We start from the raw sequence: 25226 nt of genomic DNA, 5'->3' as shown, positions 1-25226 counted from the left end.
ATAATAAAGTTAACGAGGCGAATTAGCAATCAGTTGTTTTCTTTATAAAATTTATTGTTAAGAAATAGTTGAATACCACACTTTTTTTCTTTTCTTGATAAAGAGTTCTATAATATGCTGCGTCTTAATCAATTGCGACTGCATGAAAGCGCACAGTGTTTGCACTATCAACAAAAATCGAAATTTTAAGAAATGTACGAAATAGCTAATTGTACGAAAGTTGAGCGCCGCCTGTACTGTACTATCAACATTGACACTCATTGACACGCACTATCAACTTAAATCTAAATTTTAAGAAATGTATAAAATAGCAAATTGTACGAAAGTAGAACGTACAAAAGTCAAGCGCCCCCTGTACTGTACTTTAATTTCATTGACATTTTTAAAAACAGGAAAGAAATACCTTCCCAAAATAATACTGCACGTAGATAGATATTCGATGATTCTGATAAAGACATTTTTGATTGTCAGCTCGGAGAAGTTAAAAAAAGCTTCAAATCTGATTCTAATGAGAAGATTTTCGATTGGCTCCTCAAAACATACATTTATTTAGGGTGCCATGAAATGAAAACACTTGAAAATCCTTGAAATTAACTTGTTCAGTGATTTTTGTAATAAAGTAAAATATAATTAATTATAAATCTAGGGCAACTTTTGTATAATTCATGTTCTCACAGAGCGAAGGCAGTTCAAGTGGCAGTCAAGGAGACCCGGCAGCCGACTACTCTTCAGGGGCCAGCCATGTTTTGGCCGTCATTCACCAAATTCTCAGCCAGCACCGAGCACTCGAGGCGCGCTGGCATGCTGCAAGACTTCAACTACATCAGAGGCTGGCGCTGCTTCTCTACAAGGAAGATTGCAAACAGGTGTGTAGCATTAGTGTTCTTTATTGCGTTAACCTATCTCCTAAAAAAGTTTGAACTGCTATATAAAGAGCGTTTATTGAATTCATTATATTAAATTTATCATTTGATAGTGGTTCCGTAACGTATACAGTACGTATATAATTTGGAACACGTTAGAAACATTTCTATTAGATTTTTTTTAATACATAATAATTGTATTATATTTGTACCGAGTAAGACTTGAACCCATATTCGCATTCCTTGCAATGTACTTTCTATCGGATTCGTAATAAAATGCAAATGGTGGTGTGTTGTTGATATTCTTGCTTCGGTTATATATAATGTATTTAATATTAATTGTATTTTTACACAATAATTGTTCATCAAAATAGTTCATGGTGTAAAAAAACTTCTTTTGGGCATAAAACATTAATACAAGGCATTTTTATCTGTGTGACCCTAGTTATCAATCATGAGAGCACACGTGCGAAGCTTATTACAAATTAAAATGCAATGCAAAATGATTTGCAGTTATATAGTTACAGTTAATAGGTTTGTTTCCGAGGTTTTTCAAAATCGTATATATTACGTTTTTATTAGGTCGTATTCTTATTTTTCCGGTACAAATCTTGCAATCGATTTTTAATTAACTTCCTGACTAGCTAGACTTTTGAAACTTTTAGAATATATCAGAACACAATGCCGATGCATTTTTTTAATACTTTTAGCCATCTTTAAGTAGAATTAAATTCATTTTCAGTTAATTCTGTTTTGTATGAAAAGTTATTTCGGAAGAAATCCGTAATCCAATCCACTATCATTGTTTGCTGGGAAATTATTAATATATACGAATATGGAAATCAATATGAGTGTCAAAATGACATTTCAGTATTGTTTCTATCAAATACAATTTTTTTTGATCGTTTAAGCTAGTCAAGTCAAGTTTATATGATTCAACAGAAAATTTAAAAACGTTGTATATAAAAAGTTCTTTTTATCTTGTAATTATTTTTCATTAGTTAAGTAATCGTATTATCAGCTTAACTTTCATATGTTTCTACCTATAAAGAGTCTGGAAGATATTTCTGCATCATTTATAAACTATTTGTATTAAATAATGATTTTTTTGTTTTTTCATTAGGTCCTAGATTGGTTGGCTAACCACGGAGAGGTATTCATCAGAAAGAATACTGGGATTGGACGTAACTTACAAAAAGCACGGGTCTACCAGAAGTCTCATGAACACTTTGAAAATGTTGCTCAAGTAAGTAATTTTTTCATATTATACACATATATAATTATGTACTAGTGTTCGTATACAACCTCGCTTGGTGTTTGTGTATTTGAGTTGCCTAGAGTCATAACCCATATATATTATGTATTCAAAAAATCGAGTTTTTAGATAATCGCAAAAAACCACCAGAGCACTGTTTTTTGTAAATATAAGATCCCTTGAATATTAATGAGTCAGTGAGTCGAGAGAATAGTAATCTTAAGGCTGCAGCCACACAGCACACTATGAGAAATAGAGCTTCCTAATTGGTTAGAAAGAACTCACCCTATCCATTGAAAAAAGACCAACAGTACTTTATTTAACATTAAGTACATTTTTATTAAAAATAATAGAACATTTCATTTACTTGCAAAAATTAAAATTAAAAAAATAACTTCGAATTTATTACAGCTACAACCTACAAAAATAATTTAATGAGTGAGGGATGATTGCATTTTTACGTAATAAATCAATATCCAGTACAATCGTAATAGATTTTTGGGTTTCCACTGTGTGTACTTCTTCCTTCTTTTCTTGACGTTTCGGGCTCGTTTCAGAGGCCATTATGTAGTTGTAGGTATAAAAATGTAAACGCTGCTCTCAGGATGTCAAAAGGGATCCGAATAGCTAAGAGCAAACATTGCTTAGAGTAATTTGTGTCAATTGTTACGACCAGAGATACCGGCTCGAATATTGGATTTTGCTGATATTGAAGCCATGATGTTTTTAACCGTAACCCATCATCCCTATTAATATTTTCAGGGTTTCTATGGATTTCGATGGTCTCCTTTACCAATCGTTCGAAATATCCTTTATTCCGACCCAATATCTTGATTTCAAAGTGAAATTTGTCTCCTGTATCCATTGAGTGCTCGGCAATTGCTGACATTGTATAGTGTTTAAGTCGGTATGCCCTCTCATGTTCACTTACACGCTTCTTTACCGTTCTAGAAGTTTGGCCTATATACTTTTTCGGGCATCCGCGACAGCTTAACTGGTACACACCTGCCGAGTCCATAAGCTGCGAGTCTTTTGTTGGTGTTAGCATATTCCGGACCTTTGTCGATGTTGAGAATATTGTTCTGATCTTGTGTTTCCGAAGTATCCTGGAAATGGTATCAGTAGTGTTTTTAATATAAGACAGATAGGCCTGGCCTTTGAACTGTATCTCTTCCTCCTGACTAACTGGGTTAAGGTTGATTTTGCTTTTGGTGGCTTTTTGGATCATCTTTGGATCTCTGCAACGAGCCCAAAACGTTGTAAAATCTATTACGATAAAAATCAACCGTGAAGCCTCAAACATTATATCCAGTACAATGTTTGATATGCTAATTAGCAGGGTTTGCTCCAAAGTCTCAGTTGAAAGACAAGACCTGTGTTTATTTTTTATTACCAGTGAATGATGAAAATGCTGTTTTGCATAGGTAGGTGTGTTGTCGCAAAAGGAATTATGATTAACAATGCTGCTTTTGTGATTGACTGATATTCTTGCTGTCGCCTTATCCAAAATTCTGCAAGGCTTCTTTTATTAAATTCGACTTCAAGGGAATTATCTGATCTAATATCAACCAATTCTTCTTGAGCTGCCCACGTAATATGATCATATTTTAAGGATTTAGCAAATGGTGTTCTTATGCAATTGTACTTTTGGTATTCATTTAAGTTTGGGAAATATATGTTGAAAAATCGTTGCGATTCGACAATGTGATCAAGTATAACACTTTTAATTGAAGTCGAGAGTGATATTTCATTGGTGGTAAGACACTCTCAATCAAGCATGAAAACATGTCAGTGCATGCTTGATTAATACCTTTTGACCACGAAGAAAGTTTTTTTAGAAAGCTTGAAGTTTGATATTCAGAATTAAAATGTTGATATCTTTTCCCTGAAGACAAAGATTCATTTCATTTACTAATCAGCCAAATATGATGCAAAACATCACCACATCACTAAAGTGGGAAGAAAGGTCTGATTTTTTGTCATGAAGAAAGAGGCGAAGTTCTGTAACAATTTTTATCCATATCGGATAAAGTATTGCGATCTTATGAAAATTCGACGTCGAGACTTTGACTGATTTGTATCAGGTATCGTCCAGTGGTGACGTTATCATTTTTGTTTTTTCAAATACTGAAATATTTCTCGGCTCCCTGGCAGGATCTCTATGGCCACCTGGGGATCCGCACCCCCCAGTTTGAGAAGTACTTCTCTAGGCGACTCATTTTTAATATTCCATATTACTTTACGAAACATAAAAAAATAATGAATGTGTTGTTTAGTGTAAGCACTCATACGCACCAGCGGCTAGCCGCGACGTCTAACCGCGGGTCGCTGTTATAATCGCGGTTGTATTTGGGGTTATCGGCAAGGGGGCTGACCGCAGGGATGCGGTTACGTTAGCGGCTAGCCGCAGTCAGTTTCAAAATGAACGTGACTTATCCTTGAAGTTCTGTTAGCTAGCTCAGGATGTTTGAGAACCCAGATAGATCAAATTATAAATAAAAGTTTTGGAACTAGGACACTCGAAGGAGGAGCGAATCAACTGAGAATGGTTATAAAATAAAACTCATTTGAGATTTAAATGTTTTATCCACCTCCTTGTTTGTTAGTACACTCATTTAATATTAATTCAAAAATAAAATATTTGGACATTCCTTTAGGAACCACTGCTTTACTATAATTCTTCTCGTACTCATTTAATATATATTTTTTTTTAAAAATTAAATTAAACATTCGACACAATTCATGTTCGATAATATATGCAAGGTCATTTTTCTACATCACATATCATATACACACATACATATCAGAATAAATTTTTAACAAAAACACTACGTCTACCACTCATGTGGTCAGCTGCCGACTAACCGCCTAGTGCGTAGCGGGCGGGCGCGCTGTGCATGACAACCGCCGAGATGTAGTGCGTATGTGTAGGCACTTTTCATACAAAAAACGATAGGCGGCAGGCAGCCGTGGCTAACTGCGAGGCCTGCTGCTAGTGTGTATGGGCTCTTATTATCCAGAGTGTCAAGACTTTATTATTACATTTATATAGATAGATATATTACAAATTGAATTAATAGGCATTTCCATAGTATCAAGTTATAGCAAACTCTGTAAATCGATGACCGCGAAAATAATCTTTGTATATCTGCTCTCACTTAGTCAGTTGATAGCTGACTAATTATTACAATAATTATAAGTTGATAAAATAATAGTTAGTACATCACAATTGATTGAAAGAGAATTATTTGTTTAATAAAAGTTAATTATAAGTTTTCGACAGAGGCACATCGCCCTGTGCTGTCAGTTAATTCACATTATTGTAACAATTGTACCCCTGTAACTACGCAAATTAAATAAACTCTCACTCTTCCATAATCACGACAACGACTTCTCATGTCTCCTCGTCACATCACCACATCACATCGACGACACCTACAGGTTTTATTGTCAAATTTCCTTGGTTAGATTAAACAATCTTTCAGTCTTTGACACAGATAATCTTGTCTGAAAATTATTTCCATCTGCCTGTAGGTTTTTGATTATTTGCTTATTAGGTACATGGCACCTATAAATTGACTTTGGGAGAAGCATCTATCACTGGTTATTTCTTGTCGTATTTCTTGTCGCATTGAACGATTGACCTTATTCAAAGGCCAAGGCAAATCGAGAATTGAAGCCGCCTGAAGCTATAGGCAAATAGCTTAGGATCAATTAAATTATGGATAAATAACACATTCTTGATAAACACCACCCGGTAAATTTCCATTGATCGCCCTGCTCTAAATCCATGCTATTCATTCAGAACCCAAGTTCTGGAGAAATCATAGATAACAGCCAGTAACCTGTAGATGTGATGACTGTAGGCAGGGTCAGATTTACACTAGAAGGGCCCTGTGCTACAATGTTTTGTGGGGCCTGAAAAAGACAACTGATCAAAACATTTAAAAAGAAAATGGTGCACAATGTTTCTTTATGGATTTTTCAATTTTAATATTTTGTAAAGCGTTCGGAGCCATTCATTAGTCGGCATATTGGTATTAAATGGTACGCAGTCAATTATGCGCCTGATTAGTATAGAGTGGTTTTCAGCCAATGAGATTTTATATCGGAGTTGCCCAAACAGAATGTGGGCAATGTAGGATTTTCATTTGTAAGAACGTTTCTATGAGCGCAGTGAAAAAAAACAAACCTTATTGATACGAACAGTTTTAAAAAAAATCATTTTTCCCTATTTTTGCTTCCCTCGTCCTCTTACTTATATTTTATATTCAACATTCTTCTCTTCCTACGCTACAACCACCCACCTGTGCCCCCTAGGGGGCGTTATCGTCATTTTGGGAAACACTATATACCTAGTAGTATCTACCCAGTAATAGATATTTGACTTCAAATCTCAAAAGAAGATGACTATTTTTTCAAAATATCTTTACTCTAGGTCAGTGTTTCCCAACCTTATTTGCGTCATGTCCAACTTCAACACTTCAAAAATCTCCATGCCCCCCTATCAAAATTTCATAGTTAACTAACAAATTCTGAAAAAAAAGAATATCTTCAAATAAAAAATGTATATAGGCAATACTATTTTAAATTTAACTTTCGTAAGTAAGTACTTACCTATGTACATTATATTATTAGATGTAAAACTCGGAAGAAAATTAGCGATCCTTGTGCTTGATGTGAGCTGCAAAGAGTTTTTATGCGAGTACTAATTTGGTCAATTTTAATCTTAAATATCCACAGTTTGTGATATCAAAACGATTTCTTTTTTTCAGTAACAAATCATTTACAGCACTAAAGCGCCGCATTCAACTAAATATATTATTATGATGGGAATGGCAACAGTAATTTTCTCGGAAAGTCATGGTTGCAATATCAAAAATATATTTTCGAAAATGCGTTTTTTAACAAAAAAAAAAATGTACTAAATAATAATGATTTGCACATTGCCCTCCAAAACATTCAAATTGCCCCCCGGTGGGGCGTACGCCACGTTGGGAAACACTGCTCTAGATGCAGCATAATAATACCATTTTGTAAGCATTCAACCACGATAATTAAAAATAAACATAATATTTGTTACTATTTTTTGGAATAACTGACTCCGGAATCCTATTATTTCAAGGGTTTATGTTTCCGGTACTGTGTCCTCAAGATTCGGAACCAAGGGTTTCGGTCTCGATTCCAAAATAATTAAGGGGTTTTCATTGTTCCAGGGTTGGGTTCACGTTAAATTTCCAGCTATTGTTACTATGATGATAGAATAATTTAAAAGTTTATTGGTTGTCAAATAATATCAAGTTCAGTAATCAAAAAACGATTGCTATTTTTTCTAGGCTAAAACACTTTGAATCTCGTGTGCTACTCTGCGCACGGTTGTAACAGGCTCGCCTTCCCCTGCATTATACCTACAGTAGTTATTCGTCATAAAATATATATTTTGTTTTATTGTTTGGTTACAACTGATATAAATTATGATGATTGACTATGATGTCTGCCAATCCATCTGATTTTATAGTAAACATCGATTTTTTCATTGGTTAACACTGTATGGATTGGATACCACATCATTTATTGTAGTTGTCCAAACAATATTTTTACGAGAATTTGTTTTTTTAGAAAACGAAGTTCTGTGAAGTTATCATTGCATTATATATGAACGCATACCTATTGATCGTAGGTAGGGAATCCAATCCCGAGCCAAATGTTTGATCCCTGGATTTCGGGATTGGCATTTTTTCGATAGTTAATATAATTTTTTTTATATATACAAAAAACATTGATAAAATCAGTCAAAAATAAATCTAGTGTCATTAAATTTATACTATTTGAGACATTTTTTGTAAAAACTGTGTAGTTCAATCTTGGAAATACATAGGTTTAATAATATCGTAATATAAATAATAATATGAGAGTAAAACCATTTTATTTATTTATGAAAATATAAAAAATACAAGTTCAATTAAATTAAAAATATCATATTGTGTTGACCAGTGGGTGTCCAGAATAGCATTTTCTGGTAGAAACGTCTCTTAAATGTTTCTTAATTTATTTATTCTACTTTCTCAAATTCATATCACGGATGTTACCAGAATCATACATATTATGTGGAATTTTTAATTTATGTTAAACTATTTACAAATCTGAACGATTTTCATTTATAAAATTTCGTAGAACCAATAGCACCCAGGGGGGAGGCAAGGGGCCCTGGCACCCCCTAAAAATGAAAATTATCAGAATGATTTTAAACATTGAAATTGAAAGCCAATAAACTATACCTTTGGGCTTAGACAAATAAAAATACGGCAAAAAAATGATTTGTAATAATTCTCCAGCACCCTTTTTATAAAAATTTCTTAGATTTTAATTTCTAACACAAAAATTTCGAAACACTAATGTCAGTTTTTTTTAGAAACCCAATCCCTAATGGAACTGTCAAAAAATTCTCGGTATCCACCCGAATTCCGGAGTGGTGTAGGTCATGGCTGGCGAGCGCTGACAGGGCTCTAGCCTGGGGGTCCGGGCTGTGGGGAGCCCGGTGTGTCGGGTTGACCAGATAAGTGAGATAAACACACATCATAAATTAGCTTTAATAGTAAAAAAGTCGCCTGCGGTGCTATTATACTTCATGGCCATGAACATTTTCAATTACTTATATAATTGTGCAATATATTTTTTGATTATTATGTGTCGATACTCGACAGCTCCATTATTAAAGTAGATGTATTAAAAATCGCCAATAATAATTCACTGTATAAGTACCCTTAATTTGATCTAAAACACAATTTGAAAAACGTTAATGTAGTGTTTCACACTGCCTTTAATCTTAGCGGTAGGTAGGGGGCCCGCCAAATATCCTAGCCTGAGGGCCCGTTTCAGGATGTGGGGACCATGGTGTAGGTACACCGAGTGCAATAGACAAAAGACCGATAAACGAGAAATTAGGCTGTGAAGAAGAAAAAGAGCCTATAGTACTAATTTACATTCTCCTCCTTGCCCCCCCCCAATATAAAATCCTGGGTGCGCCACTGGTTTTCAGAGTGTGAGATTGTTGTATCTGATAGTAAAGACTTAATGAATGGGTTAGCGACATTAAAAATAGTCAAGTAAATCATGGTTTATGGCCTTTCCGCTTCATAAATCTAATTAGTCAGCCAAATATGAAACTGTCGTAAAATGTATGAGAACATGGTGGGATCACTTTGTTAAAAGTGCGAAGCATTGTTTTTTTCTAATTTTTATTAATTTATGTGAAAAAAAAATGAATTGGCAACACATGGGTAATAAATCAAACTTCATTCAAGCTCAGTTTATTTCTAATGTAGTTATATGATATTAAAAATATTTTTTCTGTTATATTTTCGTTTTTATTTTATTTTCAAAAAAATCAATTCCGAAAGTTTCTGGATTATGTTTACCAATCTCGGGATTCATAGGTATCGAAAATAGTTCGGGATCCCGGGGTTGGAATCCCTAATCGTAGGTAAGTATATAATAGGTTCTAATGTCTTTGGAAAAAATCGTTTTTTCTTCACTTCATAAGTAACATTGTATTAGGATTTATTATTCTACGTGTGTGAATGACGTTATTTTCGTAGTGACATATTTAATTTGAATGTTTGTAAGTAGACTTGTGTGCATTGTTTCCTAAAACATCTGACAGGAAATACGATAACTTTGCAAACCTAAAGCAATAAAAAAATATTACCTCGTATTTAACTTTGAAGTCTAACTCATCAGGGTCATCAGTGCACTTAGATCCTTTGTCCTCTGAGCACATCAATTATTTGTTAGATTATGAGAAACAAGAATATTATAACGTTCAAATACAGTAGGTCACTGCTCATCAGTGACTACTTACGTGAGAGTTTTTAAAAATATCTGCAATTATCATTGTTTCAATTGTTCGTTTTTTTAGAAGCTGAAGATCTCGGGTTGGTTTTTAAGAGATATTATCGTATTCTCCGTTTATTTACTAGTCGGTTTTGGACGCCGGAAATATGCGTAGTGAAATATTGATAATCATTATCTTCATACCGCCCGGAGAAAGAAACGAAGTAGAGAGGCTGAGAGAAAGAAATAATGAGACAGTTATCCCAGGAGATTGGAGAGTGATGTATTGGCTTAGGATTCTTAGGTATTTAAATATTTTTTTTGACTGGCCCCACAACAAAATATCAAAAATATCTGTGTTTCAGACAATTTTGAAACATTTAAGCCCTATTTGTTAACACCTATTTTAAATATTTTTGGATAATTACATATTACAACGTTTTCATTAGCTAGTATTCTTGTTTGTCCAGTACACTTCTTGCAATCGATTTTTAACTAACTTCCCGACTAGCTAGACATTTGAAACTTTTAGAATATATCAGAACACGATGCCAATGCATTCTTTTAATACTTTTAGCCATCTTTAATCAGAATTGAATTCATTTTCAGTTAATTCTGTTTTGTATGGAAAGTTACTTCAGGAAAATCCGTAAAAAGTAAAAGACTATTATTAGTTGCTAAGTGGGTGGTCCTAGCAACTAAATTATTAATATATACGTGCGTTACTATGGAAATCAAAATGAAATGTCAAAATGACATTTCAGTATTCTATATTTGTTTGTTTTTTATTTACTTCATATCAAGTACAAGTTTGAGCATATTGACCATAATAATTCAACAGAAAATTTAAAAACGTATATAAAAAAGTTCTTTTTATCTTTTAATTATTTTTACATGTTTTAGGTTTAAGCACACATTTTCACATAAACACAATAACACCAGTAAAGACAATTGAAATTGTAAGAATCATCTACAAAGTCACTAGTGGAGCAAATTAATATTTAATTATATTATAATATTATATTTACATTACATAATTATAAACAATACTGCTGCTAAAATAAGAAAATGTTTTTGGACCAATTGGAATAAAAATAAGTACAAAATTAAATAGTGTTTTTAAAATAAAAATACTGGAAACTGGAATACGGAAAAACGCTGCAGAATATTAAAGCTGCTTTGGAAAATCCATCAGATGCCTCAGATGTTTCAATTTTTTCTACTTAGTGGAAGTTTTTCCATGTATAAAAATTTGCTATGATCAAATCGTCAAAGATTCACTTTCGAAAATTTGAAGCATTGTTTTATTATTTATTGTAATAAAGCGTTTTCTGTGAGTGAATAAATAATAAATTTAACTGTTGAAACATATTATATGATTTATTGTAATACTTGCTTATACTTTTTTAGCACATAATTATGAAATTTTAATAACATATTTTCCAATTATATCTACATATTTTAGGTAACTATTATTAATTTTTCAGCACCTAAAAATACTGAATGCCTTCTTTTGACCATGTCCGATCCTAATAAAATCATACGGGCCTCCGCGAGGTATGTTTTAACAGATTTTTGTTTTTTACGATAAATTGATCTTAGCCACTTGCTCAACCTATTAGGTCCATACTCTGACTTCAAACACAAATTGAAAAACAATATGTGTATTTGCTAGGCCCATAATTCGAACCTGGGTCCCACGACATTATAAGCTGACGCGTAAGTCGTTCGGCCATCGCGGGTGTATAATTAATTACACATTAATTAGGCAGGGCGAATGTTAATTATTGTTGGTATTCTCGACTGTACTTACATGCAGTGTATTACTTCGTTTTCTCTTACCCGGGGCCTCCGACTATGTCTTGTTTTCTGCCATAACTACCAAACTTCACGCTAATATGGATTGTTTATAGTGTAAATTACCGGTATTCGTCTGCGTACTAAAATAATTAAACGCGCGGACGGATTCACGCGCTTATTGAAACAACCATTATCGACTCACTCCGATATTGGAAGACAATAATTAATAATCATTATGTATTTACAAAACCATAATATATTTTTGAAGTTATACTTATTTTGGGGCGTTTGGTAGAGAGTGAAATTGAGAGCTGCGTGCGCACACCGTTACGAAAGTGCGCGACAGTATAAAGTTAGCTGCGAATCTGTCAGCTGTATACATATGCAAGTTTGTTTACTCAATTTTACAGGAGTGCGAAAACAAAATTTTGAAATCAGTCTGACATGAGTTTATAAGGTATTTTATATCAAAATAAGCGGAATTAGCATCCCAACCAAGGCCTGAACAAAAATGAACCATAAGTGCGAGTGAGTAAGCATTCGGCACGCTTATCTCCGCTCTATGCGTTAGCGTTTAGAGTAATTTCTATGGCTGAATTTAAAAAAATTGAAAACGTCGGAAAAATTGATTTAAATGATTACATGCATTTAAAAACTGCGAGCACGTGTTGCTGAAATTTATTGTTTTTGTGTTAAATATAAAATTAGTGGTAATTATTTTTAGTTATTTTAATCGAACATTATTGTTAAATATGTTGTGTTTAAATTTGGTAGTCGTACTAAGAAGCAACATGATGGTATACCTATAACGTTCCATAGTTAAGTTGATAATAATAAAATCGTCGTTCAACTACTGTACGATACCTACGCTAGAAACACAGCGTCATTTTGCCGAAAAATAGGCCCTCTCTATATATTATGAGTCATTCTGAGATCCCAACACAAACCTCAAATCATTTCTTTTAAAAAAATTGAATTTTTTTGTCTTGCATTTTAAGGAGATATATCTTTTTGCCATATCAACTTTTTTCATATTTGGTCAGATGCTGATATCTTTTAACGCTAGTTTGTTACCAATAAAGGTGCTGCTGTAATATTTTGCCACATCAAAGAATATACAATTTGGAACATATTATGGAAGAAAACTTAAAAAGTGAAAAAAACTACAGTTATAACCGTCTGCCATCACATGTAGGTAAATATATCTAATAAAAATATTATGATGACTGGTGATGTTTTTGTATTTGTTTTATTCTGGTTTATTTAATGCCTGATTGTTCGTTGTGGCTACTTAATACTCATCGCGTCGTACTTTGTCTGCGGAAGTAGGCCGTAGAACTACATTATTATTTATAATAACAATAATTCAAGTACTTACTCAGCCACAACTATTATTATCATTTAGATTTAGTTTAAGCACGTTGTTTCATTTCATTTCCCATTAGGCGACCGACTAACTTAGCAAAAAATACACACATTATATGGCTAATGGGTGGATATTACATTTTTACTTATTCAACGTGTTTAGCTTCTAATTTGTAAGTAAAGCCTCAATGACATTGAGCTACTTTACAGGCTGTTTGTTTGTTGACGAATTTAAAAGCGGGCGAGTCAGGTTGTGCGATTGTGATGATGACACACAAAACTTTCCACTCGCTCAGAAGCCAACAAGCTAGCGAGTTGATACCGTCATTTTTGGTACTGTTTTGACAGGACGTATTGAGTAGTTCGTTTTTTTTACCGGGAGGTCGCTACTATCGCTCTACTGCGCAGATGCAGTACTTGCAGTGCAGCAAGAATAAAGTACTTACACAAAATTAAAATACGTTCTATATAAAAACAGCCAATATTAAATGGCCGGGATTCGCGTACTTGCATAAAGCCTCAATTACATTGAGCTTCTTTACGAGCTGTTTATTGGCGAATTTAAAAAGCGGGTGATTCAGCGACTGATTTGATGATTACACTGATTTTTGAACCAATGGTGGTTCCGTATATTTACCTGCCTATCTATATTCACCAATAATTGACGACGGTCTGTTCTTTCACAGCTGCATTTCTATTATAATATCAATGTTTTGGGTCCGGTACAAGTCGGACATATTTCTTCATAATTTTCATATATTTTTTTTCAATTTTTACCACGTTTTTCTTAGTTCGTATTCTTGTTTGTCCGGTGGTTGTTTGTCCAGTACAAATCTTGCAATCGATTTTTAACTAACTTCCCGACTAGCTAGACATTTTAAAGTTTTAGAATATATCAGAACACGATACCAATGCATTCTTTCTATACTTCTAGCCATCTTTATTGAATTAATTTTCAGTTAATTCTGTTTTGTGTGGAAAGTTATTTCAGAAAAATCCGTATAAAGTAAAATACTATTATTGGTTGCTAAGAGGGTGGTCCTAGCAACTAAATTATTAATATATACGTGCGTTACTATGGAAATCAAAATGAAATGTCAAAATGACATTTCAGTATTCTATATTTGTTTGTTTGTTTGTTTTTTATTTACTTCATATCAAGTACAAGTTTGAGTATATTGAGCATAATAATTCAGCAGACAATTTAAAAACGTTGTATATAAAAAGTTCTTTTATCTTGTAATTATTAAATATTCAAAATGTGTCGTGTATTGCCATGTTTTTGCATAAAATTGCAATAAGAGTATTATATAAGTATGTAGTCATCTCTTGTAACAAAACGATCCACGCGATGAATATAGAATACGACAACGGAATATTATCTCAACAAAGTGGGTCGACAGTCGAGAAAGTTTATTTATTCAAATTTATTGTTGTGTATTTTATTAAATATGCTTCTTAGGATAGACATTGTATCTTTGTAAGTCCATTCATTTTGTTGATTATTATTTATTTCTTATAAGGCCCCGCCGAACCCCGGCATTTCGTATGAAGATTTCGGATTTAAGTATATACTTTTCGGCGAAACGTAATGTTTTCTCCCGTATATGGTATATAGTCAGGGCCATGGCCCCCACATTCTGAAGCGGGCCCCCAGGCTAGAATGTTTGGTGCCCCCCCTACCTATCGTTAAATTAAGGTGTATTTTTAGCGATTTTTGTATGTTTAATATGTACATCCATTTTTGAATTATGGAGTTCTCGAGTATCGGCACACGGTTAAAAATTGCATCGTACAACCAAATATTTGAATTATTAATATAATTTAAGTAAAATAGCGCCGTCGACTTTTTTTTACTATTCGAGCAAATTTGTGATCTGTTTTTATCTCACTTATCTGGTCGACTCGTCACGCCGGGCCCCTTGGCTATAGCCCTGTCAGCCCCCCCCCCCCTTGTGGGGGCCATGGTCATGGTCAAGGGGGAGGGCTCTAGCCTAGGGGCCAGGCGTGGCTGTTCGACAAGATAAATGAGTTCAACGCACATCACAAATTTGCTGTAATAGTAAGAAATAGTCGCCTGCGGCGCTATTTTTATTCAAGGGTATTAATGTTTTTAAATATGAGGTTGTGGAATGCATTTTTTGATGGTTTTTTATTGATGTCTGTGTGTCGACAACTCCATTAATACAAGTATGTACCTATATGTTTAAAAAATACACCGAATTCCCTCAATTTTCACTCAAACATTCTTTGGAAAACATTACTGTTGAGTATCTCACTGCCTTTAACCTGAGCGACAGGTAGAGGGCCGAAGACCGTCAGCGCATAAACCGAGAGCAGTTGTCAGAACGAAAGACAAGCGTATTCATTATGCCTGGTCCACACCGGCAACAAGTCGCGCGACAACTCGTTAAATTTTACGATAATTATCATAATTGCTTAAGAAATTTTACGATAATTATCATGCTTATCGTAAAATTTAACGAGTTGTCGCGCGACTTATTTTCGGTGTGGACCCGGCATTATACGTGTTTAACTTTATCCCATATTCTTCCACACTAGATAGAGTTCGGTTGCCTGTTATTCCACGCCCGTTAGGTTTGTCAGTTCCCATTATCTCTGTGTTCCCTGATTACCAGCCATTGTTTAAAAGTGACCTGCAACTATGACATATTGTTATGCCGTGTCCACACTGGCAACATGTCGCGCGACAACCTCGTTAAATTTTACGATAATTATCATACTTATCGAAAAATTTAACGAGGTTGTCGCGCGACATGTTGCCAATGTGGACCCGGCATAATATATTATATATAAAAAACTGTTGTTTTTTTTTTATCGAGTATTCATCTTAATTTTAGGTCTTATGACAACACTATGCCAAAACATAGCTATATTACGTAATATTCAAGTATGCCATCGAATTTTAATTGAATATCGCATTTCAATTCATTTGTAATATATTAGGTAAGTACTATAGACAGATTCTCGGTTCTTTGCCAGTTTGTTTAAAGTTTAAACTTTTAATAGGTCAACATTAGTCTTTGTCGTCAGTCTTTGAGTAAAACTTAAAACTAGTACTTCTACTACATTATGAGAGATTAATATTAGGGGAACTGTACCGAATATGGGATACGTTCCTAATACTGGATACCAGACTTCCTGGAGAAGTAAGCAGTATCATCTAGCGAAAAGTTTACATAACGTTTGCTATTTGGTAAATAACACGACTTGCTGAGATACATCGAAGTATTTGTGAGAAATGGTGACACGAGGTGATTTACAGATTTTTGTCGTCAGCAGAGTTTTTGAAATAGTGGCCTTTTAGATACGATTTGATACAGGTAAGGTCTTAATTTAGTACTATTATGATTTTGTTGCTATAGTATACATATGTTGGATGGATTAAGGGTATATTATAAGTATGGAAACGTATTCATAAAAAAAACAATGACAGTTGCATTTAGGCGTACTTGGTTCTCAATATTGGATACTAGGTGCGTCCTAATATTGGATATCCAGTATTAGGATACAGCATTATGGGGACTTAATTTGGTCTACAAAGCTTATTTTTTGTTGTTGTTAAGTTGTTTGTTTCCAAACCAAAGAAAAAAGTGGAGCACTGAGGCAATGGAAAGCGCTTATAATGCCATTAAAAAAAGGAAATGGGCCATCTAAAAACATCGCTGTACCTCGCTCGGCATTAAAAAGTTATGTTAAAAAGAAAACAATGACTGTTAATCAATTGATAAACGTAAAGATGGGACGTAATCCAACGTTCAATGCAGAGCTAGAGCCTTTGCTCTTGGAACATTGTATAAATGATTCTGACTTCGCCGTGCAAGAGTTTCAAAACCAATATAATTTGGGCACGAGCAATCTTGATGTGGACGATGCAATTGATGCTGGTTCAGCCAGCTCAAACTTAGAAGAAAAACAAATCGAAGGAGCAACAGTAGCATCACCTAAATTATTACCACCAGGACCTTTTTCGGCTTTCATTACTCCTGCAGATATCAGTCCAGTGCCTCAACTCAAATCTCATACTGCAGCAGGCAGATCCAGATACAGACCAGCAACCTTGAGTTCATCATACAAACATGAACTTGAAATACAAATAACAAAAAAAAGCCCTAGTGAAGATAGACGAAGGAAAGCCTTTAAGAGGGAAGCTATTAAAAAACCTAAACGGAAACATGCAGACTAATTTTTCTCAACAGTGGTGACGAAGACACTAATGATGAGGACGTTGAATGTATTTTTTGTAGTAGTTCGTACTCAAGTGACGTTGCCGAAGAGAAATGGATAAGATGCATTGCTTTTTTAAATTGTGTCATGAGTTATGTGCTGGGGTAGACAACAATGTGATTGACTTCATTTGTGAAATATGTCTGATCCAGTAAGCATTTTCATTGCTTTATCACCAAATCATTCTTATAAGATAACATATTGTGTATGTAAAACATGTTCTCCGATAAATAAATAAATAAATATAGTAACATGTTTTCTTATTTTTGTGAAAACGTTGTTTCCTAATATTGGATATCCAGTATTAGGAACACAGCTCCCTAATACTGGATATCCAATATTGGGACACATTTTTTTCTGACAAGTTTATCCTACAAATGCATTAAATAAATAACAATAAATCTAAGCCTCTTATTAACACTTTGATTGATGTAACATGTGATTATAGGTTAAATTCCTAACATGTATGCAAAAATTCAAGGCTTAATAATATCTACTACTATTTTTAATTATTTTTCAACAAAAAGTATCCAGTATTCGGTATTCGGTACAGTTCCCCTAAGTACAATAATATATTCTCCATTTTATTATATAACGAAAGATCAATTGTATACGTGGCACAGGAACACTTCAAAAGCATATATTGAAGTTAATCCCTCCAAACCAAAACCCGCCACGCACCACACTCGGTCTTAATCGAGCGTATCACGTGGCCCTACATTGGCGATGTGAAGCATATAGTTCAATTTTTGGCCGGTAATTCCCTAGGAGGAGTTACCCAGGACTAAGGTTGCTACGCTCATAATGAGCTCTGACTGAGTTTAAAGAAGTTAATTTCTTAAGTGCCGGGGAGAGAAGAGCACAAGGAAATTATAAAAATAAAAACGCTTCTGTAAGGGTTACATGTAAATTGAACGTAAAACATTTCACCGTGGCACAGTTCGCCGTGAGCTTTCTATCGGAAAGAGATGACCGTATGTTATACGGTCTCCAATTTTATTAGATTCTATATTAACATTAATTCAATTTTCATAGCTGATTTTGGCAAAATTCGTGAATTCAAGAATGAAAACCTAACCTAACAAATTTAATAATCCAGTATGGCTATTTTCATAATTTGTTTGCTTCCTGTTTAGTGTAAACCGACAAGAACCGTGTTTTATTTAGACATGAATTTTATATCAGTGCTATACGACCCAAAGACGTTAGACGGTCTTATACGGCCATATATTTCCGATACAACATTTCACGGTGAAGTGTGATACGGCGAACTGCATACGTACAAGTTTCCGGACACGATCTATGAGTACTGATTTTTTGGTGTGTTGCAGAATACATACACGAACGCCGAGAAGCTGCTGGCGGCGGCGGAGGAGCTGGCGCAGACTGGTGAGTGTGATGCTGAAGGCGTCTACTCCGTCGCCAGGGAGCTGGAGGCGCACGTTGCTGCTTTCGCCGCGCGCGTTGACCAGCGCCGCAGACGGCTCGACCTCGCCGTCATTTTCTACACGCACGAAAAGGAGGTTAGCACAATCATACGCATGGTTTTTTTGTTGTTGTAACTAGGGATTGCAATACCGAATGAAAATGTCAATACCGGTTTTTCGGTATTTCTTATTGAATACCGGTATTAAATAAAACATTAAAAAAACAAAAGTACTTAAAAAGTAAATATATCTATTAAAATCTCTTTAAAACATTATTTTATAGCAAAAACCTATATACCTACAGTTATTATGTTGACATTTAAAAATATGTATTGGTCATAATATTGTAGAACTGGTGGTTTTTACAAATAATTTGATTAAGTATATTGATAATTTTCGTAACTTTTGTAACTAAAAAGCTAGTGTTCATCAACTGCAAATAAGTCCGACTGCAAGAAAAGCTTCTTAAATTCAACCGTTGTACCATCCATAATTATAGAATAATTGAACATTTGTTACGGATGTTTACTATTTCGAAATAATATTATTATAATTCATCGCGACAATTATATAATTAATATCATATTATTGATAGATTTTGTTTTTTCATTATTTCTCCCCTGTTGCATTTCCATTTTAGCAGCACATTGCTTATAATTCATTTTCAAAAACGTAAATTAGTGTGCTTTCTTAATACCGAAAATTCCGGTATTTTCGAATTTAAAAATCGGTATTTCGGTATTGATAAATACTGGAATACCGGTTTTCAAATACCGGTATTGCAAACCCTAGTTATGTCAATGTAGTTTACGCTGTTATTTATTTTGCTAAACTTCCGCGGACGTTTTTAGCTGAGCAGCTGGGCAGACTCCTTGCGCAGCGAGTTGGGCGGGGAGCTGGGCGGTGAAGTTGTTGGCGGGGAGGAGGGCTGCCTGGGCGAGGGTCTGGATGCCGTGGAACGACTGTTGGAGCAGTGCGCGCAGCACAGAGACTCCAGCCTTGACGCCTGCGCCACCACCATCGCACAGGGCGACTCCCTGCTGCAGGACCTCAGGTATGTAATTCAATTATAATATATGAAACTACTATCTCTCCTGATGAAGTGTTTTTACGTAGTATTAGAAAACTGCTTGTTTTGAATTTCCACTGCTATTGATATAATTATATTATCCAATGTGGGCCTTGGCGGCGTCCTGCAAACAAGTCCATTCTAATCTATATGCCACAAGCCCCCCTCCACAGTGGCGTGTTTAGAGACGTGGAGGCCCGGCGCACCGAGTGTCCCCCCCATACTATATAAAAACAATCATAACCATAAATCACATTATTTTACTAAACATAATTAATATTGAATATTTAATCCCAGGGGCACGGGTTCGATCCCGCTGGGCGTCGTATTTTTTTTCAAAAAGATTTTTTCTAGTGGCTATATATTTATCTCTCTGTAGTTTTTTCAAAGTATGTAAATTCAATAAAGAATGTTACATTCTTAAATGTTGTAAATTAATATTAGGGTATTTATAGTATATTTATTTGTGTACAAGTATGTACGTATATGTTACGGCCCCTTTGATGTTCTTTGCAGGGATTTTGTGAGAAATGCCCGGCTTTTTAAGATTTTGGTTTAATTTATTGATTGGCGCTCAAACGCCCTCTTTTAAGTCCTGTGACGAATCGATGCGTATATCGAATGCGTCATCTCCGTCTAAAAAAACCCGCTGCCCCTCCATTATCCTCCTAAAATGCTGTGTTGAAATATGTAGACATGGTTATGGTTGAGCTATCTAAGAACAGTTCTAAGAGGCCATCCATGGACTGAAACCGTATGCGGTTTAGATCCATGTGCCATACTAAACATATGATTTTTGTTCATGAAAATAAAATATTTTCACTAAATTTGTAAGTGGAAGTGTATGGTATAAACGGATACGATCATATGCTTATAATATACTTTGTGAAAATATATTTCCATGAACAGAAAAGATAAGCTAAGTATGGCACACGGTTCGAAACCGCATGCGGTTTCAGTCCATGGATGGCCTTTAAGTAGGTAGCTCAACTATCTCAGTTTTGGTATCCTGCCTTACTTCTTCATTTCGGTTATATTGTAGATTGGCCTCCTTGGTCATAAATTATGATTGTTATGACCATAACACTCATAACAAATTATTACACTAAACAAAAACCTATGGCTGTTTCATATTTTTTGAATGATACCTACATGTCTGTCACTAATTATTTATATAATATAGCTTCTTCCAAAAGTATTTATAAAGATCATAGACTAACACATTAGTAGACTTTTTTATTTGAATGAACGAACTGTTACGACATCGGCTTTATTGCTCGCTTGCCCTGTGTTGGCAACTATTATTGTTTTACAAAAAAGCATCATTTATTGTTTTTATTCTTTTCTAGCATTTTTTCTTAGGTTTTCCGGAGTAATCTTCAAATTTTTATGTATATCTAACTATATATTATATGCAATATTAAATTATATTATTTTTTTATATATGTATTATAGTATTATTAGAACAAATAAAACGATCATGAATGAATCATGAAAATTTAATGTATAATGATTTTTTGGCACTTATGGTGTCGTAGTCGATATCAGAGACAGGCGCTACGTCTCTGAATCCGTGGGTCGCGGGTTCAACCAGCGGCTGGAGAGATGTAGCTAACAATGTTTCATCTTTAAAAAATCCACACTAGGCTCACGTGCATCGTTTAGGGGCGTAACTAGTAGTTGCTTTTTAATGTTGAAAATCGATAATAATGTCAACTTTTTTAGGTATATTGTTTGAGATCTTTACAGTTGTTTCTTATCGTTTTTGGTTTTTGAGTTGTGACTGTTAGGGCATGTAAATATACCGAGAAAAGACTCTACCGGTTGTTTAGTAATTACCGATTTACCGGTATTTTATCAGTAATTTTAACAGCGATTTTATTGATATGAAGAATATTACACTTAAATAATTAATAAATAAATAGTAGGTATAATATGTATTGACATTCTAATTCATTTTCTGAAGAAAAATTGAAATAAACCATTAAAAATTAGTAAAAAGTATATTAGTATATTATCTCATTTTAGTGCAAATCTTTTCCGGTGAAGAGAATGCTGTCTATGCTGAGAGAATAGAATACTCTACGACTATTTACTAGTTGTCTGAATTGTCAGACACACGCCAAATTGTGCACGCTGATAAATATTTCTTTTTAATTGGAAAGAGAGTAGTTAATGGCTAACCTTCACTTGCGAGGCGGCTCTCGTGGTGCAGTGCGCAAGGCGCTGGTCTCCCACCCGAGAGTTCTGGGTTCGATTCCCGGTGAGGACACAATATTTATGTGTTTTTCTCAGTGGCGAAGGGTGGAGGTAGGCTGTTAAGATCCACCATAAATATGTTATAAATATATAATTCTGTCAGTCATACGTATTTGTTTTCATTGAACTAATACTATAATTTACAGATGGTGTTGGTTACTTTTTAAAATTCAATAAAACCCTGCGAAAACCAAACCATAATAGATAATAGTCAAAAAATACTCATCTATCTATAAAATATCTAAAATTATGCCATGAAATCATACATAATTTTGCATATTTTATAGATAGAATATAGGTAATTTTTATCAATAATAGATTCGTTTAGGCAGGGCAATGAATTTTATAATTGAATAAATAATAAAATATAAATAAATATAAAGATTTCTAATTCAACGAAAACAAATAAGTATGAATGAAAAGTGTGCACAATTTTGTAGGAACGGACAAAATATACCAAAACTATTATGGTTTGGTTCAGGCAGGGCTTAATTGATTTTTAAAAACCAACCAACACCATCTGTAAATTGTAGTCTTAGTTCAATAAAAACAAATACGTATGACCAACAAAGTTTAATGTCCACTATTTATGTCGGATCCTAACAGCCTACCTCCACCCTTCGCCACTGGTTTTTCTCAAAGCCTGGGTGATTGTGATTCAAAATTACTAACAACCACCTTGTACGAAAAAGCAAGGACATGGTTATTAATAATTCTAAACAAACCTTCACTTACATTCATATCCCGTGCTGGCGTCAAGTACCTCCTAACAGACCTAACATCTGTGCCGTTGTTAGAATAGGTCGAAATGCTACGAAAAAAATCCTTACATATTATCAGTAAGTTTAAAAGAAAAAAATCGGTGTGTGTACTTATGTACGCGCGTTAGAAGTTATACTTCTTTGGCGTAACAAAACAAAATAAGCCGTTACCTGAGTCTATTAATATTACAAAGGATTAGGTTGATGATAACGTACGCGATTCATCTGTGTCTCATATAGCACATGATAATTGTTATTTAATTATTGTATTAGACCAAAACTCATCTTTGCTATACAGCGGTTATAATCGATTCAGAAGTGCCCATGATGAATTAATAAAAAATCATATTTAAATATATTTTTTGAATTATTTACCAACTCAACATTCACAAAATTTATTTATGTATTGATATATAATTTTACTCATAAATAATTACATAAATATAGCCTCAAATCTTGATACATAATCTATACAATGAAAAATAAATATATACTCCAATATAAATAAAGTTTTATGAATATAAATTTAACAACACGTGCTGTTTACTTGGTTGTATTGAACGACTAAATAAATTACACTATGCGCATGAGACCGAAATGAATGTAATCATAATAATTTATGTGTTGCATCGGCGCGCGCAACTTCGTCACACGCCAAAAATACACTGATCGGTTTTCCCAAACGCGCTAAAAGAAGTACAGCTTCAAAAATACGTTATTTTTAATTTATCAAAATACAGGAATTCAAAATAAAATTACCGGTAAACCGGTTTAACGAAAACGGGTAATACGTGCTCTAATCACCGTGTGTTCTTTCTTCTTTTTTCTCTGCGTTTATCTTTCGGCCGAAACATTAAGGAAAGAATGAGGAAGATTACACGGCTTCACCCAAAAACCTAAAGTAGTAAATGAGGAAGAAACATACTCGTTAGTTTTGACTTTTGAGAAATATATCTACCAAAACACATCCACGATGGCCGCGTGGCTTAAGCGCCGGTCTATAGTGTCGAGGGTCCCACATTCGAATCCTGGGTCTGGCAATTACACATTTTGTTTTTCTATTTGTGTATGAGTCAGAGTATAGACCTAATAGGTTGAGCAAGTGGCTGACATTCATTTCTCGTAAAAATAAAATCTGTTAATACAAACCTCCACCCTGTGGGGGCCTATGATTCTATTAGGATCGGACATGGTCGAAAGAAGAAAATATCTCATTATATTACATATAAAAATGATCATTTTGAAATAAGTTTCTAGTATTATGGGTATACAAAGTTGTTCGCGGTGATGAATCCACAAATAATTTCATATAATCGTGATGTCATCAAAGACAAGCTCTAGTGAATTTAATAATGATTAGATTACAAACTCGAACTGGACGATATAATATAAGTGATCGAACAAACAGTGGTGTGTGGTCAAATATTAAAAAGAAATAGTATTTTTAATATAAATTGGAGCCAAGAGTGTTTTATTATCAAGGAGAAGGAGCCTATGCGGATTGGATTAGATTTCAATCAACTACAAAGTTTTGGTTGCAGCGCAATTAGAAACCATGACAATTAATTATTAGATTAGAACAAGATGGGGACTGTTTTATTTTTATGTGGCATTGAAGATCTTAGAAGATTAAATATATATATAGGTATACATATTGTGATATACCGATAGCTTTACTGACTGCAGATGAAGAAGTGATCACGGGCTGTGGTATGTAACAAGGTAATTATATGAAATGTTACTATTTATCAGATTCGTGTGTATATTTTATTAGCAGAATCAACTGCATGAAAATGGGGTTTATCGTAGTTTTTAGTTTTTAGTAATGTAGTAGAATAATTCCCGTTTGTACATACAATTTTGGTGATTGTATTATTGCCAATGTATATTATGTAATCTGGATTAGTATTTATTATCCCGCTATTTTTTTTTACTAACCTAAAAAGATATCTTTGTTTTGAATAGCACAGCTGACCCGGAGAAGCAGTTACGGATTGTGTTTTTAAAGGTAATTATGTGAAATGTGAGAATCTTATATAGATTTAAGTTGCATGAAATTGGGGGGACTTTATCTAGTTTTATAAATTTTATTTGGCATGCAATAGAATCCTCCCTATTTCCTAAGCTTATGCTGTAAATAACTCGGAAAAGTTCCGTATTTCCCCATTGACGCAAATCTACGAAATTATAATAATATGGTGTAAAAATAATGATTGTGTACTACAGTGAAACCCCAATTCTACGGTTTTCAAGGGACCTTAAAGAAAAAACGATAAATGCGGCATATATAAGAACATTTTTTTAAAACTCGTTTTTCTCCTGGATTTTTTTTGACGTCTTTAATTA

The 25226-nt window shown here is 34.1% G+C and overlaps 1 protein-coding gene across 2 annotated transcripts in view; it reads left to right on the top strand.

Annotated features, from left to right (window-relative positions):
* trio (trio Rho guanine nucleotide exchange factor) overlaps positions 1-25226 on the top strand; it is a 627840-nt gene that overhangs the window by 93143 nt on the left and 509471 nt on the right. For both annotated transcript variants that reach the window (XM_085940798.1, XM_085940792.1), the window contains 4 exons: positions 678-866; positions 1987-2109; positions 18696-18887; positions 19643-19845. In XM_085940798.1, the coding sequence (XP_085796924.1) occupies positions 678-866; positions 1987-2109; positions 18696-18887; positions 19643-19845 (707 nt within the window). The remainder of the gene's footprint in view (positions 1-677; positions 867-1986; positions 2110-18695; positions 18888-19642; positions 19846-25226) is intronic.

This window comes from Rhyacophila brunnea, unplaced genomic scaffold, assembly GCF_057557595.1.
Source record: "Rhyacophila brunnea isolate RB1 unplaced genomic scaffold, BYU_Rbru_1.0 scaffold_1, whole genome shotgun sequence".
Taxonomy (NCBI): domain Eukaryota; kingdom Metazoa; phylum Arthropoda; class Insecta; order Trichoptera; family Rhyacophilidae; genus Rhyacophila; species Rhyacophila brunnea.
The sequence above is the reverse complement of the archived record's forward strand: the minus strand, read 5'-3'. Positions and strand labels throughout refer to the sequence as shown.